Source organism: Pongo abelii, chromosome 11 (genome assembly GCF_028885655.2).
Source record: "Pongo abelii isolate AG06213 chromosome 11, NHGRI_mPonAbe1-v2.0_pri, whole genome shotgun sequence".
NCBI classification, from domain to species: domain Eukaryota; kingdom Metazoa; phylum Chordata; class Mammalia; order Primates; family Hominidae; genus Pongo; species Pongo abelii.
Window position 1 is genome coordinate 107843218 of NC_071996.2, and position 15899 is coordinate 107859116.

The 15899-nt window shown below is 41.9% G+C and overlaps 1 protein-coding gene across 7 annotated transcripts in view; it reads left to right on the forward strand.

Annotated features, from left to right (window-relative positions):
- Nucleotides 1-1967: 1967 nt before the first annotated feature.
- PARD3B (par-3 family cell polarity regulator beta) overlaps nucleotides 1968-15899 on the forward strand; it is a 1076689-nt gene continuing 1062757 nt past the window's right edge. For 5 of the 7 annotated variants that reach the window (XM_024243297.3, XM_024243298.3, XM_063712983.1 and 2 more), the window contains exon 1: nucleotides 2018-2610. In XM_024243297.3, coding sequence (XP_024099065.2) covers nucleotides 2491-2610 — 120 coding nt within the window. In that variant the 5' untranslated portion in view covers nucleotides 2018-2490. Of the gene's footprint in view, nucleotides 2611-15899 lie in introns of all 7 variants that reach the window. The other 2 variants (XM_024243295.3, XM_024243296.3) reach the window with 1 other exon arrangement.

The following is a 15899-nucleotide window of genomic DNA, read 5'->3' on the forward strand; positions in this document are numbered from 1 at the left end:
GCTGCATCCCCTAGGTCCTGATTCCAACTTCCCAAGTGGAATTGGGAGAGCCGGAGTGTTCTTTATGGTTCACTTGGGGATTCTCAAAGCCAGGACTTTGGGTGGGAGGTTCTAGATCTTGGGAAGGAGCTAAAGCGGGGCTAAGAGGGAATTTGTGGTGAAGAGGAGGAGCTATTCATGTCCCAAGCAGCAGAAAATGAGTCTGGAGCAACTGTAAAGCAAAAAGCCATGAAGCAGGAAGGATGGCAACATGCAAAGTTATTTCATAAGTGTAAAATCTTTGCTCTGCACCATTCTATAGGTCCATGTAATACCCAACATTAAAAGTGAGGGCCACACATTAATGCATGGCATCAGTATCTATTTGTTTGTTTGATTTACTCATTGGTACTTCTCATGTAAGAAACAGCACAGCAGTTACGAAGAAGACTGGAATCAGATGACCTGGGTTTTAAGCCAGCCTCTGCTACTTTCTAAGAATGAGATTTTAACCAAATCATTTAACCTCCTTTGGCCTCAGCTCCTTATCTCTAAAAAGAGGATAAAGTGTCTTCTTTGAAGAGAGCTGGCCTGAGAATGGAGACCACACTGAGGAACAGATAGAGCCAAGAGCTGGACAGATCTAGCTGGCCCCTGAGGACATGGTTTGAGTTCCTGCTTTCAACCTTGCCTCAATGTTGTGCCCTCTGGATCTTCTGATTTTATGAGGGGATCAATTCTGTCTTTGGTTTATTTAAATGTAAATTAGTTTGTATTGGATTTACAACCAAATTACAATGGACTTGGTTTACATGATCCTCTTGGTTGTCACTGACCTTCTATACGTAGAAGACAACCAATATATACTTACTGAATGTATGAATGAGCTAAAATTTATTTTTTTAAAAAACCTCTTGCAACCCATGAATTTAATCTCCTCTGCATTATCATACCATCCTAGGCAATTCAAGTTCAATTTAAGTGTGTCCACAAAGGAGCACATCCTTCTGTAGAGAAACACATGACGCAGCCCTGAGGGTCTTGCTGGATGAAATGGATGGCTAAGAAAACTGCAGGGAGAGACCAGAGATTGAGCTCAGAAGACCTGAGTTCTTTTCAACAGAACCAACACCATGGTCTGCTCAGTCTCTTGACCTCTCCGAGCACCATTCTTGATGCACAAGATGCGGATAATAATATCTACCTACAGGGCAGTTGTTAAGCTCAAAGGAGCTCACTTACATGACAGCTAAGAATGAAACTAATGTAGTTTGTTGGTTTCCCCCACATATTCCCATTTCAATTGGTGATGGATACACACCTGCCAAATCATGAGCCTAAAGGTGTTAACTTTTTTTTTTTCCTAATAAAATGCGCAACGGTAGTCGCATTCCAGAAGGCTATGTGTCAACACACGCGATCATATCTGGGTCTTGGGTGTGACCTTTGGCCGAATACTCAGTGTCCTCGAGGGTCTGTAAAAGGAAAAGTTTCCACTGGCGCGTTCTCTCCAAGGTTCCCTTCAGCTCTGCTATCCCAGGGCTCCTGAGGGCAGCGGCAAGGGCTGTGCTTAAGGCGAGTTCCTAACAGGCCCTCGGGACACTCCTGCATCTCAGCACCTGGCAGCCTCGCCTCTTGGGTGTTTTTGGTGGGCGTGACTAGAAGCACCTGCTCCTGGGCTCCTTTTGCATCTTGCTGCGGTCCCCTCCTGTGAAGGGCGCAGCTCTGCAGTCTCCTCGCTCTTCCCTCGGGGTGTTCTGAGATCCGGTTTCAGTCCTCGAGTGTGTAGCCCTCGGGTCGCCTTACAACTCCCCAGAGCTCCGTGTGCATGCGTGCGAGAGGGAGAGCCAGGGAGAGACCCAGGTGACGAGACGAGGCTCCCGGGCTCCAATTACTGGCCCGCAGGACCGGGGCACGTCGTCGCCCAGCGTGCGGCGGGGCCCGGGAGCGCCGCGGCCCCTTTAAGAGCCGGGCCCAGGCCGTCCCCAGGACCGCGGGAGCCCAGAGCGCGGGCGCCGCGGAGGAGTTGGGAGCCAGCGCAAAAGTTTCCTCCCAACTCCGGCCCCGTGCGCAGCCGCCGCCGCCCACTCCAGCCCCGGGCTTGGGGCCGGCCCTGCCACCGCCGCCAGGGCCAGGGCCAGGGCCAGGGCCAGCGACAGGGCAGGGCCGGCAGTTTCGCTTTGGTGGGCGCGGAGCAGCCGCCTGGGCCGGGCAGAAGTAGGAGCGGGAGGAGGAGGAGGAGGAGCCGGGCCGCGGAGCTGCCGTGTCCCGGGCCGCCGGGCACCTGGGAGGTAACCCCTTTCTGCGGCCGTCACTCCCCGATTCCCGCCACCTGCCGCCTGGCCAGGTGGAAGGGGCGCTGCCGCGAGCCTCCGGGCCTCAGGGTGTTCCGGGGAGCGGCGCCCCGGGTCTCCGGGCCCACCCGCCCCGGGCGTCCTCCGAGAGTGGGGGCTGCGCCCGCCGGGTCAGACACCTGTTCGGCCCGGCCCGGCGTGGTCGCCAGGGGCCAGGATGAAAGTGACCGTGTGCTTCGGCAGGACGGGCATCGTGGTGCCCTGCAAGGAGGGCCAGCTGCGCGTCGGCGAGCTCACCCAGCAGGCGCTGCAGCGGTACCTGAAGACCCGGGAGAAGGTGAGCGCGGCGCGGAGGAGGGGGGCGCGGCTGCAGCTAAGGCACCTGCCAGGTGCGACCCGGTGGCGACACTCAGGGGATGCAGAAAACCCAGGGGATTATGGGGCACTGCCTGTAGCTGCAGCTGTTGTCTGTTGCTAATATCAGTGATCTGGGTGTCTTTGGGTATTTGTGGGCCTTGAGCTCTGAGGGTCGTGGGTGGACCTGCAGCATTGGAGTCTCTTGGGAGCTGCTTAGAGCTGCCCAATATAGGGACTTACTCCAAACCCACCGACTCAGGATCTGCTCTTTAACGAGATCCCCAGGTGATTGGAATGCCCACTGAAGTTTGAGAACCACTGGTTTAGAACTTGAGGGAACGTCTTAAAAGGTGCTGCTCATCTAAGTGTGATTTTTGACCCATTAAGGCCCGCCTCACTTAGGCTCCTTGGAGTTAGAAAGTTGATTGTGCAAGTGACACATACTCGGAAGTTACAACTGATGGGGCCTTTGGAGTTTCAGCCTTGTGAGCTGCCCTGTCTCAGTGACTTGGGCAGGAACTCAGGTGGGAGAATGCTGTTTGCTTAGCCAACCTGTCTACATTTTGAGTGTTTTCAGTTTAACGTGGCAGATTCTATGACCATTTACTATGTGTGTGGGCTGTTGTCAGGTCCTGAGTGACTATTAAAATGAGAAAGACGTTCCTAGCTCTGTAACTGAAGTCAGGAACAAGTATAAATTAAGTGACAATTTTTTTTTAAGTGTGCATACATGTTGAGAAAATATCTGGCACTAGAACTTATGCCAAGTATTTGGGTAACATTGGGCCTTTGGGACTTCCTCAGTGAAACTTTTAAATGAAGGCATTGAATAACCTTTTAATTTTTTGAATCTTCACATGGAACATTTTGTATGTCCCAAATCCTCCTCAAACAGGGCAAGTCACAAATTCTTGTTTTAGCGGCCAGTGGTTCTCTTAATATTTTGTCTCATGCCATGTGACTAAAATAGTGGGTTGGTCAATCTAGTGATGGAAAAATGTAAGTTTTAATTTCTTTTAACTTCTTATCAGTTATCCAAAGCATAAAAGTAAATTTTTCTTAGAAGTATGTAGCTTAGGGGTTTAAGAAAATACTTGCACCTTCTTTGCCTCCATTAAGAATTATTATACAGAAAAAAAATTCAGCTCTGGACAAATACATGTGCATATTGCTTTGGATACTCAAGAACTGGAGGAGAGTACAATGAAAGGTCTATTAATATATTAAATATAACCCCTAAAGATGAACTCTTTACTGATGGAATTGAGGTAGAGGAGGGAAAAAATTAAAGTGGTTTATAAAGCTGTGTGAAAATCTACTGCAATGTTATGTGTGTGTGTGTGTGTGTGTGTGTGTGTGTGTGTGCGCATGCATATGTGTTTGCCATTGTTAAAATAGTGTTTGCTGTTTAAATCATGTAATTCAGTTAACTGGGATTTAAACAAGCAACCATTTGTCTATTAAATCATATTTCACTAACTTTTGAATGTGAGCTAAGATTAATAGTAACAACATTACTCCAGACAGATGATTGAAATAGATCTCATTGAAGGATTGTCTTACCAAATTGAAGTTACTTTTTAACTATTAAATAATTTATGCCCTCAAATCTTCTATATTTGGAAGTTTAGTACAGGAGGCTATCCAAGTAAGAGATAAACTGCAAGCTTGTAAATACCATGAAGAGAACTAACCAGCTGATATTTAATTCACTATAATTTGATCTTAAAAGGTGTTAAAAAACTATTGACATTCTGGAATGGAAACGTAACTTATAATATCACAGAACAATGTAGTTGCATTGATCAGTTTACTATTATTACCAGACTTATATTTTTCTGTTTACATTTATATATTAGTGAATGTGACATTTAAAGGTCACCTGAAGCATATAAATCCTTCCCCTTTTTTTCGCTTTTAAAATTTCATTTTAAGAAGTAGTAAGTGATGATTTTTCCCCTCCCCAAGTATTCTTCTCCCATAGTTTCATTTTAAATAATATTGTAATCATAACAAGATTTAACTAATATTAAATGGTATTCATAATGGCACTAAAAGGTCAATAAATACTCTAACAAATTCCATGCTTTTATTCATTTTTTTAAATGAGAAAAGGCCAGAAATGTCAAAATTCAATTTGAAAAATGATGTGTAATAAATTCACTTTCTGTAAATCAGCGAATTTCTGTACTTCGTAATAATAATCACACTAACAAATAACATGTATTGTGCTTATTCTGTGCAGGCCCTGTTTTAGGAACTTTATTCTTGTGACTTATTTCTCCCAACAACCTTAGGAGATAGGTACTATTATTATCCCCATTTTACAAATCAGGGGAAAAAGAGACACAGAGGCATGACAAGTAAGTGGTAGATTTGGGTTTAGAAACCAGGAACTGTGTCTCTAGATGTTTGCTCTCAGCCATTAACTGCATAGCCTAGTACTATATATGTTGTTACGAATTGGAATTTATCCATATTATTTGTTTTTTAATGCTTGATTTAAAAAGACATTTCTGTCTACTAACTGCTATATCACATCAACCTAAAAATAGCAGTTTTGCTTCTGGAATAGTGATGGGACATCCACAAGTTTCTCTTAATTATATATTTTATGAGGTCTACATGTAGAAAATCTAGTTTCTGAGGCACATATTGTAGGATTTGCAAATCAACTGTGAAAAATATTCCTCAGTCTAACTACAAATGGGAAAATGGGCAAGATCTTAGACATCCAGGTGGCAAGTGCTATAAAGAACCAAATTTGGTGGGAACATGAATGTAAAGTAAGTCCATTATTTTCTGAGGCACTGAGTAACGTAGATGGGAGAAAGACAGGTTTCAAGATTGAGGATGGAAGTTGAGGTTTCTAAAGTTTGGAAAGTAAGTGAAGTCCAGGGATGCCATTCTATATTTCGTGGACAGTGTCTGAGAAGTAACCACTACCTGTTGAGAACAAAGAAAACGTATTTGTGGAATGTTGGGAGCCCCCGAATCAACATCAGATAAGGCCAGAGGTTGGTGCGATCCTGAATATACAGGGGGAGCTTTTGGGAAGGCTTTAATTATGCTCTGAAGTCTGGGCCTTTGAGGTTCCTGCCACCATTTGATGAACTCCGTTGGAAATGTGGTGGACTGAGAGGTGAGAACTGTGGGATTGCTTATCTCCGAATCCTGACACTTTATCAGTGTCCCAGCCTCCAAATCCAATTTAGTGAAGTTGTTAGTGGAGAAGTGATTGTCTTCTTACGTGCTCATGGTGGGGATCGTTGAGTAATTAAATTTATCATCAAAATTATGTGTCACAGGTGAATGGGTAATTGAGCTGTATCCTGCAGGGACTCTCAACCCTGGCTGAACATCAGTCACCTCTAATTTTCACATTAAACATTTTAAACATTACAAATACCTGTGTCCCTTCCCCCAAGATTCTCGTTCATTGGGTTAGGAGTGGGTCCTGGGCATAGGTATTTTAAAAAGCACTCCAGGTGATTCTAATGCCCAGCCAAGGTTGAGAATCACTAATCTACTCCTCTAATCTTTTCGTATTGCTGAACTCATTGGATTTTAAACTCTTTTGATGGCAGATACTGTGTCTTAGATATCTACACACCAATCTGTTATTAAGCAACAGAATAAGCACAATACATGTTATTTGTTAATGGGATTATTATTATGAAGCACAGGGCTTAAAACCTTGCTGTCCAGGGATTCAAACCTTTTAAGTATCTTTCACTGATTTACAGAAAGTGAATTTATTACACATTGTTTTTCAAAATGAATTTTGACATTTCTGGCCTTTTCTCATTAAAAAAAAAAAAAAACGAATAAAAGCATGGAATTTGTTAGAGTATTTATTGACCTTTTAGTGCCATTAGGAATACTCCTACTCCTACCCTCTACTCCTACCCTTAAAGAATTCTTCCTATAGAAGGTGCTCAAATAATTGCTTAAAGTGAACATTCATTTTATATAGACAATTGTCCCTTAGTATCCACAGGGGATTGGTTCCAGGACTTCCCTTGGATACCAAAATCTGCAGATGCTCAAGTTCCTGATATAAAATGCTGCAGTGTTTGCATGTAATCTACACACATCCTCCTGTATACTTTAAGTCATCTCTAGATTATTTATAATAGCTAATACAATGTAAAAGCTATTTAAGCAGTTGTTATACTATACTGTTTAGGGAGTAGTGACAAGAAAATTGTGTGTGTGTGTGTTCAGTACAGGTAGTTTTTTTCCTAAATATTTTTGATCTGTGGTTGGTTGAATCCGCAGATGCGGAATGCATGGATGCGGAGGGCCGACTGTGTGTGTGTATGTGTGTGTGTGTGTGTGTGTGTATTCACTGAGGGTGAAGTGAATAAGGGAAAGACTTGTCTATTAATGAGGATGTATAGTGTGTTCTGGGGTTGGAATGAATGAGAAATAAGAGCATTGAATTCGTGGGATAGCAGGTATGCTGGAATTTACAAAGGCCAATTTGTGGCTCTGACTGTATCTATGAGTACATCCTTTTTTGAAAAAGGAAAAATTATATTTGATAGGGTTTTCAAGATGAATCTTTTCTGTATTCAGATATTTTGAATAATATGTTTGTTTTACAAGTTGAGGCAGCTTCCCAGAACTGGGAATAGTCTGATTAGACTAACAATTCCATTCGCTGATTAACTGTGGGATCAGAATCTGAGAGAATTTGTGTAGTAAGAAGAATCTGGTATGATAATGTGTGGGAGTAGCCTGGAGGAATAGGCTAGAACTCTTGAATTTCTAAACTTTTCAGGCTTTGATGCCTTGTTACCTAAATAGATTTTAAGGTTCTTGTATACATAAGCTAGGCCCAGACTGGATTCCTCAAATGCTTTTCAATTGATTGGGCACTGACTTACTTGAGTGCTTTATTTCCTATTCAGACCTCACTTCTTTACAGCATGTGGACAGAACTGACTCGCCATCAGCATTACACATGCTTCCAACTTGGTTTTGGTTCTGCTACTCAGTTTGCATTGAGCAGCTTCTAAGTTTGCAAACAGAGGGCTCGTGGGGCCTGCTGTGACCCACAGACATATTTTTGTAGGTCTGTTCAGTGTTATATTTTGACTTAGTTGTCAGCGTTTAAATATTTTGAGATTTCATGCAAAACTCCAGATTCCTATCTTCTTTGGGGGAAAAGCAAATCGGAAGCTCTGACAATGCTGGGCTTTACTTTCCCACATAGCAACCATCAGTTGGAGCTGAGACACCTCTGTTCTCTTTAGAAAGAATTATTAATGCTCCAGTCTCCATCATTGCTTCCCTAACAGTGAGGATAAGTTATTGTCATCATGCTTGACTGTTTTTACTCTGTGCTTATTTTCTCACTTATGGCCTTAATTCACGGTTGCTATTTGGCCTGCTGGTGGGCATTTGAGTTTGTGCTCCTGGATCTTCTCTCCCCTCCCTCCTCTTTCTCTTTCTCTCCCTCTCACACACACATCCTCACACACCCTCTGTGTATAATCCGTGCACATAAGGTTTGCTGAACTGGGTTTGGCTGGTTATCTGAGCTGAGTTAATTGCCCTGTGCACGACTGGGAGCCACAGCCCTGATTTGTAGCTTGAGGCCCTGTGCTTAATCAAGTGGCTTAGTTAACCAGGAATTCATTCCCAGGGTGTTCTGTGCTACAGATTCCCTTTGAAGAAGTTGGGCAAATGGTAATGTTGTCAGATTTTTGTGAGACTGTTTTCTGAGTGGACTGTTAAAGATATCTGAGGAGTGTGTTAAACATTCAGAGCTTTGGGCCTCTCTTGGAAAATCTAAAGCAATGTAGTGCAATAGAACTTTCTAGGATGAAGAGATGTTCTAGATCTGCATCTTTCAAGAGGGCAGCCACTAGACACATGCGGTTGCTAAGTATTTGAAATGTGCCTAGTGCAATTGAGGAACTGAATTTTAAATTTTAATTTAAATGTAAATCGCCACAAATGGCTTGCCTTAGTGGACAGTTCAGATCCAGTGCTCTTCTGATGGGTTCTGTCAGCTGCTTTTGGAAACCACTGGCTTAAAGACCAGATCCCAGGCAGTCCTTAACTTGACGTTGCTACTCAGTTCTGTTGAGAACTTTGCCATCAGAAAGGGATCTTCAGCTACTCTTTGGTATCCACAGGTGGTAGAGAGAGCCTTTAAACCTTCAATGCTCCACCTAGACACTAGCACAAAAACTAGCTGGGTTGGAGAGTAAGCCCAGGTCGGCCTCAGTTTATACCTTTGGTGCAATAGGCTGAGGATGTACATCCTCTGTCTCTGGTACTGGGCAGAGAGTGGGCCAAGAAGGAGCAGTGAACAAAAATCTAGGCCATTTTTAGTGAGATTTAGATGCTTCTCGACTGATAGAAATACTAAACATCTTCAGTTTAATTAAGTCCCAGCTATTTATCTTTGTTTTTATTGCATTTGCTTTTGGGTTCTCGATCATGAAGTCCTTGCCTCAGCCAATGTCTAGAAGGGTTTTTCCAATGTTATCTTACAGAATGTTATAGTTTCAGGTCTTAGATTTAAATCCTAGAACCACTTTGAGTTGATATTTGTGTAAGGTGAGAGATGAGGATCCAGCTTCATTCTCCTACATGTGGCTTGCCAATTATCCCAGCATCATTTGTTGAATAGGGTGTCCTTTTCCCACTTAATGTTTTCATTTGCTTTGTTGAAAATCAGTTGGCTGTAAGTATTTGGGTTTATTTTTGGGTTCTTTATTTCTGTTCCAATGGTCTACGGGCCTATTTTTATACTAGTACCATGCTGTTCGGTGACTATGGTCTTATAGTATAGTTTGAAATCAGAGCTTTTCCATGGCAAAAGGAACAGTCAGCAGTGTAAACAGACAACCCACAGAGTGGGAGAAAATCTTCGCAATCTATACATCTGACAAAGGACTAATATCCAGAACTATAATGAACTCAAACAAATTAGCAAGAAAAAAACGGAACAATCCCATAAAAAAGAGGGCTAAGGACATGAATAGACAATTCTCAGAAGAAGATATAGAAATGGCCAACAAACATGAAAAAATGCTCAACATCACTAATGATCAGGGAAATGGAACTCAAAATCACAATGCGATACCACCTCACTCCTGCAAGAATGGCCATCGTCAAAAAATAAAAAAAAATAGATGTTGGTGTGGATGTGGTGAACAGTGAACACTTCTACATTGCTGGTTGGAATGTAAACTAGTGCAACCACTATGAAAAACAGTGTGGAGATTCCTTAAAGAACTAAAAATAGAACTACCATTTGATCCAGCAATCCTAGTACTGGGTATCTACCCAGAGGAAAATAAGTCATTATACGAAAAAGATACTTGCACATGCATGTTTAGCAGCACACTTTGCAACTGCAAAAGCATGGAACCAACCCAAATGCCCATCAGTCAACGAGTGGGTAAAGAATCCGTGGTGTGTGTGTGTATATATATATATATATATATATATATATATATAAAGGAATATACCTCAGCCATTAAAAAAAGAGTGAATTAATGGCGTTTGCAGCAACCTGGATGAGATTGGAGACTATTATGGCAAGTGAAGTAACTCAGGAATGGAAACCCAAACATTGTGTGTTCTCACTCATAAGTGGGTGTTCTCACTGACACAAAGGACTTCAGGGACTCAGGGAGAAAGGGTGGGAAGGGCACAAGGGATAAAAGACCACAAATTGGGTGCCGTGCATACTGCTCGGGTGATGGATGCACCAAAATCTCACAAATCACCACTAAAGAACTTAGTCATGTAATGAATCACCACCTGTTTCCCAATAATTTATGGAAATAAAAAAAATTTTAAAAATACTGAACATCTTAAGCACATGCTTCCTGGAACCTACACTCCCCTGATTTTTTTCCTATCTATTGTCAATTCTCAGGCTCTTTGGTGGTTCCTTCTTTCCTCCTCTGCCTCTTAGCACTACAGTACCCCAGGACTCAATTCTTAAATCTCCATGTGTCTCTCTCTGCTTACAGTAATATGGTTCCAAATACCACTGGGGTGGCTCCAGCCCAGGTGTCTTCCCTGAGCTGCCAGCTCTATATACGGCTTTCTTGACCATTTGCCTGGGCATCTGGTAGGCATCTTACACTTATAGCATGCCCCCAAATGAATTCCTAATCCCCAACTCCAAACCAAGTCCTCCTACAGTCTAAGCATATCATTAAATGGCAAGGCCATCTTTCTAGCTATTCACCAGAAATGCTTGTCATCACCCTTGACCAACATTTTTCTCTCATGAGCCACATACAATCAGTCTGCAAATCTGGTTGACTCTGCTCTCATACTAGATTTGGAATCTGACTACTTTTCAGTCTCTTTCCTGTTGCTATACTGGAGCTTGATTTTTATTATTTTTTTCTTTAGATAGACTTTAGTGTCTCCATTTCTGCCCCCGAGACTCCCACATTACTGTCTCTCCTTAACACAAAAGCTAGAGTGACAATTTAAAATTCTAGTCAGGTCATGTCATTCTTCTACTGAAGATCTTCTGATGGCGCACATCTCTCCTAAATGGCCTTGGAAGTGCCGCATGATCTGACTATCTGTGCAGAATAAAGTTAACGTAGCAGGCCTGAGACTGCTGTCCTTAGAAAGCCCTGCTTGCAAAGCTGGGCCTTGGCTGGTGGCATCTGGAAAGTTAGATTTGTGGAGGGCTACCGTCATTCCCTTATCAGAATGGCTCACTGTGCAAAACTGTTTCTGCAAACAATATGGCTTATGCTGAACACCTGCTCTTTTTCTGGGAGTCTGGAATTTTTGTACATGCTAGGCAGAAGATGCCTATGTGATCAGTCCGCAGTAAAAACCTTGGGTGCTGAGTCACTAATGAGTGTTCCTGGTAAGCAACATTTCACACATGTGGTAAGAACTCACTGCTGGGGGAATTAAGCAAGTCCTCTCCAGTAAAGGAAGACCCTTGGAAGCTTGTGCCTGGTTTCCTCCAGACTTCACTCTGAATGCCAGTTTCTTTTGCTGATTTGGCTTTGTATCTTTTCACTAATAAATTATATCCATGAAGGGCCTAGCACGGTGGCTCACACCTGTAATTCTAGCACTTTGGGGGCCAAGGTGGGCGAATCACCTGAGCTCAGGAGTTCAAGACCAGCCTGGGCAACATGGTGAAACCCCGTCTCTACTAAAAATACAAAAATTAGCCAGATGTGGTGGCACACTCCTGTAATCCCAGCTACTTGGGAGGCTGAGGCAGGAGAATCTCATGAACCTGGGAAGTGGAGATTGCAGTGAGCCGAGAGTGCATCACTGCACTCCAGCCTGGGCAACAGAGCAAGACGCTGTCTTAAAAAAAATTTATATCCATGAGTATGAGTATATGCTGAGTTCCTTGAGTTCTCTTGGTGAATCATTGAACCTGGAAGGTCTTGGGGACTCCAGCACCCTATCTGTTACTTCTCTGACCTCATCGTCTACCACAGAGCTGTCTGTTCTCCTGCCTCAGTCATACTGATCTCTTGTCATGTTATTCAAGCATGCCAGACAGACTCTTACCTCATGCTATTTTCTCTCTTCCTAAAATATTTTCTCTCAGTTATCCACCTATCTGCTTCTTTCATAGTTTCCATCTTAAATAATTGTTTTCTTCTTCAGGAAGCCTTCCTGACCACCCTATTTATGATTATAACCTTCTGACCACCCTTTCTATTGCCCTTCCCTGATTTAGTTCTACATACAGACCACATTCTTCCTACCATACCACTTATTTTAACTGTATTTCTTGTCTCCACCACTAGAACATTAACTTCAATAAAGGTAGAGATATGTGTCTCTTTTGTTCATTTCTGAACCCTTAGCTCGAAGAAGAGCACCAGATCATAGTAGGGTATCAGTAAGTTCTTTTCAAAGAAGTAATTCTTTTACCATGCGTCCATCACCACCTGTTGCAGCTATCTCTTGTTGTATTACAAACTATCACCAAAATGTAGTAGCTGAAAATACCACTCAACAACATGATTGTGTAGGTCAGGAATTTGGACCAAGCACATGGGGGAAGTCTCTGTGTGATGTTTTCTAGGTTTCGGATGCTCAAGATGGCATCTTCACTCACATGTCTAATGCCTCAGCTAGAATGGCTCTGCTAGCTGTGAAGGTAAAGCAGCCACTCTCTGGTTTTGATGAGTTTCATGGCCTCCTAGATGATAAGGCACACACATGAATAAGCCAGTTTTGCTTTAGTGGTATGTTTGCAGGGATACAATATAGACAAATAATGCCCTTTGAAAGAGATGACACTGAAGCCGTTTTGAAAAATGATGCGGAATTTTCCAGGAGAAAAGTGAGATAAGACATTCTAGGTGGAGGGAAGAAAGTGGTTGAGGGAGTTGTGAAAAGTTGAGTGTAGCCTGGAGAGGAGTGGGTGCACACACTATTTTGGACCAGATGGTGATGGTCCTTGGGTGCTGCCCTTAAGGGAATTTCATGCTATCTTAATGTAGCTCTCCATTTTATTACAAATATACTCACATTTTGCTTAATTTGCATGAGTTTAAAAATGTGTGTTTAAACTTAAAATGGAGCATTTTCAGAAAATTGGGGAATAAATTACCTAACTTTGTAGTATGTCTGTTAAGGCCTCATTACTCGGTTGGTTATGCTGGTTTTCACACATTCCCCTGCAAAACTGTTTTCAACAAAATTATCAAGATCTAGTAGCTAAAGGCCATGGTTACCTTTTACTTCTTGTTTTTGATGATGTCCCACCTTTTAAAACTCTACTCATGGGCTTTTCAGGATTTTTTTTTTTTTTTTTTTTTTTTGAGACAGAGTCTCACCCAGGGGCTTTTCAGGATTTTTAAACATCTGTCTTCTTTTAGTCTTCACAGATGCCCTCTCTACCATCTTCATGTATGTTGGTACACTGGGGTTCTGGCCTTGTCCTGCATGGGATCTCATTCACCACATGGCTTCACCTACCCGTAAATACACACTTCTAGCCCTGAACTTGCTCTAGACCCCAATATCTGCCTGCATCTGGACTTCATTACCTGGATGTCCCACAGACAATTCAAGCCCACTCTATTCTCTGTGAATCTGCTTGCCCCATTCCTTGTAGCCTGTTACTGCACACATGGCACCATCATTCACTTGGTTGTCTAATCCAGAAACCTGGATATCCTTCACACCTCCCTCATATTCCACCACATGTCCAGTTGCTCAGAAATTTCCTTTGATGCTTTGAAGTGATCTCTCTGGGATCTGCTTCCCCCTTATCGTCTCTACATCCCAAAAACAGAGAGTGAGTCTTATTTATTTTCTTATCTCTGTTTTTAGCACAGTATTTGATATATAGTATAGATACTATAAATGCTTGCTAAACTAAGTCAAATTCCACATTTTTAAAATAAAAATGAGAATGAGCTTGTAGTCAACATGGTGTTTGTAAGTTTGGAGTCTTTATATATGGTAGATATACATATTTTTAAATCTAAATGCAACTTTTATCTTGATTATCTTCAAATGCCTCATCATCTCCAAATTTGCTGTAGGCAGTAGTTTAGTGGTCCATTGTATCTGCCACACTGATTGTCTTAAATAACAGTTTCAAATTCTGACAGGTTGACTTGCTTCTTAGATTTTTCAGACTGAGTGCTTTGTAGTTATGGATTTTCCATGAAGCAACATAATGTTTTTGCTTCATGCAGGTTTGCGTGATTCAGTCTCTTATGTTTGAATAATGTTTGATTTTCAGCATTCATTAATTTCATGTTGATTTTAAAATTGTCTAGATTATCTCAATTTTGATGGATTCTTTATTTTTGACAGGCATGATATCTCTGTCTTAGGAGCTACTAAAATTGAGCCTGCCCCCTGTTGCTGGGCTCAACCATTTTGATTGCTTAACTCTCATTTTTTGGATTGCAATGTGGTAGAACTGCAGGATATCAAGATAGGCCAGTTAAAAAGGTTTTCTCTCAGTTTAGTCTCTATCAGATGCAGTGCCAAGTATCTTCCAGATAAATATGTCCTGCATTGCTCTTGTCCGCTGCCTCAAGTTGAGGATGTTAAACTCTCTGAGTTGTCCCTGTTTGCAGATGACATGATTGTATATTCAGAAAATCCCATTGTCTTAGCCCAAAATCTCCATAAGCGGATAAGCAACTTCAGCAAAGTCTCAGGATACAAAATCAGTGTGCAAAACTCACAAACATTCCTATACACCAATAACAGACAAACAGAGAGCCAAATCGTGAGTGAACTCCCATTCACAATTGCTAAAAAGAGAATACAAGACCTAGGAATCCCACTTACAAGGGATGTGAAGGACCTCTTCAAGGAGAACTACAAAACACTGCTCAACAAAATAAAAGAGGACACAAACAAATGGAAGAACATTCCATGCTCATGGATAGGAAAAATCAATATCGTGAAAATGGCCATACTGCCCAAGGTAATTTATAGATTCAATGCCATCCCCATCAAGCTACCAATAACTTTCTTCACAGAATTGGAAAAAACTAAAGTTCATATGGAACCAAAAAGAGCCCTCATTTTGCCAAGTCAATCCTAAGCATAAAGAACAAAGCTGGAGGTATCATGCTACCTGACTTCAAACTATACTATAAGGCTACAATAACCAAAACAGTATGGTACTGGTACCAAAACAAAGATATAGACCAATGGAACAGAACAGAGGCCTCAGAAATAACACCACACATCTATAACCATCTGATCTTTGACAAACCTGACAAAAACAACAAATGGGGAAAGGATTCCCTATTTCATAAATGGTGCTGGGAAAACGGGCTAGTCATATGTAGAAAGCTGAAACTGCATCCCTTCCTTACACCTTATACAAAAATTAATTCAAGATGGATTAAAGACTTAAATGTTAGACCTAAAACCATAAAAGCCATAGAAGAAAACCTAGGCAATACCATTCAGGACATAGGCATGGGCAAGGACATCATGACTAAAACACCAAAAGCAATGGCAACAAAAGCCAAAACTGACAAATGGGATCTAATTAAACTAAAGAGCTTCTGCACAGCAAAAGAAACTACCATCAGAGTGAACAGGCAACCTACAGAATGGGAGAAAATTTTTGCAGTCTACCCATCTGACAAAGGGCTAATATCCAGAATCTACAAATAACTTAAACAAATTTACAAGAAAAAAAACAACCCCATCAAAAAGTGGGCAAAGGATATGAACAGACACCTCTCAAAAGAAGACATTTATGCAGCCAACAGACACATGAAAAAATGCTCATCATCACTGATCATC